General features: G+C 46.1%; 1 protein-coding gene across 1 annotated transcript; it reads right to left on the reverse strand.

Annotated features, from left to right (window-relative positions):
* Positions 1 to 221: 221 nt before the first annotated feature.
* Positions 222 to 600, reverse strand: LOC119593303 (cuticle protein AMP1A-like). Its single transcript, XM_037942232.1, has 2 exons — positions 582 to 600; positions 222 to 458 (listed from the first exon to the last, which is right to left on the reverse strand). The coding sequence occupies exons 1-2, from the start codon at positions 588 to 590 to the stop codon at positions 237 to 239; spliced, it is 231 nt and encodes a 76-aa protein (XP_037798160.1). The 5' UTR covers positions 591 to 600; the 3' UTR covers positions 222 to 236.
* Between the last annotated feature and the right edge of the window lie 74 nt (positions 601 to 674).

Here is a 674-nt window from a genome sequence, read left to right on the forward strand (position 1 = left end):
TTAATGCTTGGTGTGTTAAGGAACTTTGAAGGTAATTTTGTGTAAACACTGATGCTGGAATTGGTCACTACTGGCAATCTCTTATACATGCACAGTTCACTGACACGTGTTATGATAAATGAAAATATTTACGCGTAGACTGCTGTTTAGAATAAACAGCAGATAAGAATGTAGTAAAGAATGACGTTTATACAGATCTAAACGTAAAACGTTATGAAGCAGCTGGATCTTTTATCTTACCTGAAGGCTCCCTGCATGTTGCTCTGACCCTCGGAGCCAGGAGTGCCAACCTTCTCAGTCTTGATGCCGTTGCTGGTCTCGAAGCGGTACCTGAAGTTGCCGTCGCCGCGGTCCTCGCGCTCGTCCACCAGGATCTCGGCGTCGTATTCGGGATGGCGGTTCTGCGGCTGAGGCATCGGGGAGGCGGCCACCAGACCGGCCAGACAGACGAGGAGGATCTGTAATGATAACAGTAATGATGGTGGTAATGATTCATCAATGCAAGATCACGAATGCCTGTATTTCCTGAAATAGTCTTTGGCGAGGGGAATGACCTCTCCTTAAACCTATGTGACATTCACCAGATGCATGCTGCTTGAGTGTTTGAGGAACAATGGTGCTCTTACGTGAATGTTCATCCTTTATATACCTACCCTCTTTGAACGTATTGCTCA

This window comes from Penaeus monodon, chromosome 32 (genome assembly GCF_015228065.2).
Source record: "Penaeus monodon isolate SGIC_2016 chromosome 32, NSTDA_Pmon_1, whole genome shotgun sequence".
In the NCBI taxonomy this organism is placed as follows: domain Eukaryota; kingdom Metazoa; phylum Arthropoda; class Malacostraca; order Decapoda; family Penaeidae; genus Penaeus; species Penaeus monodon.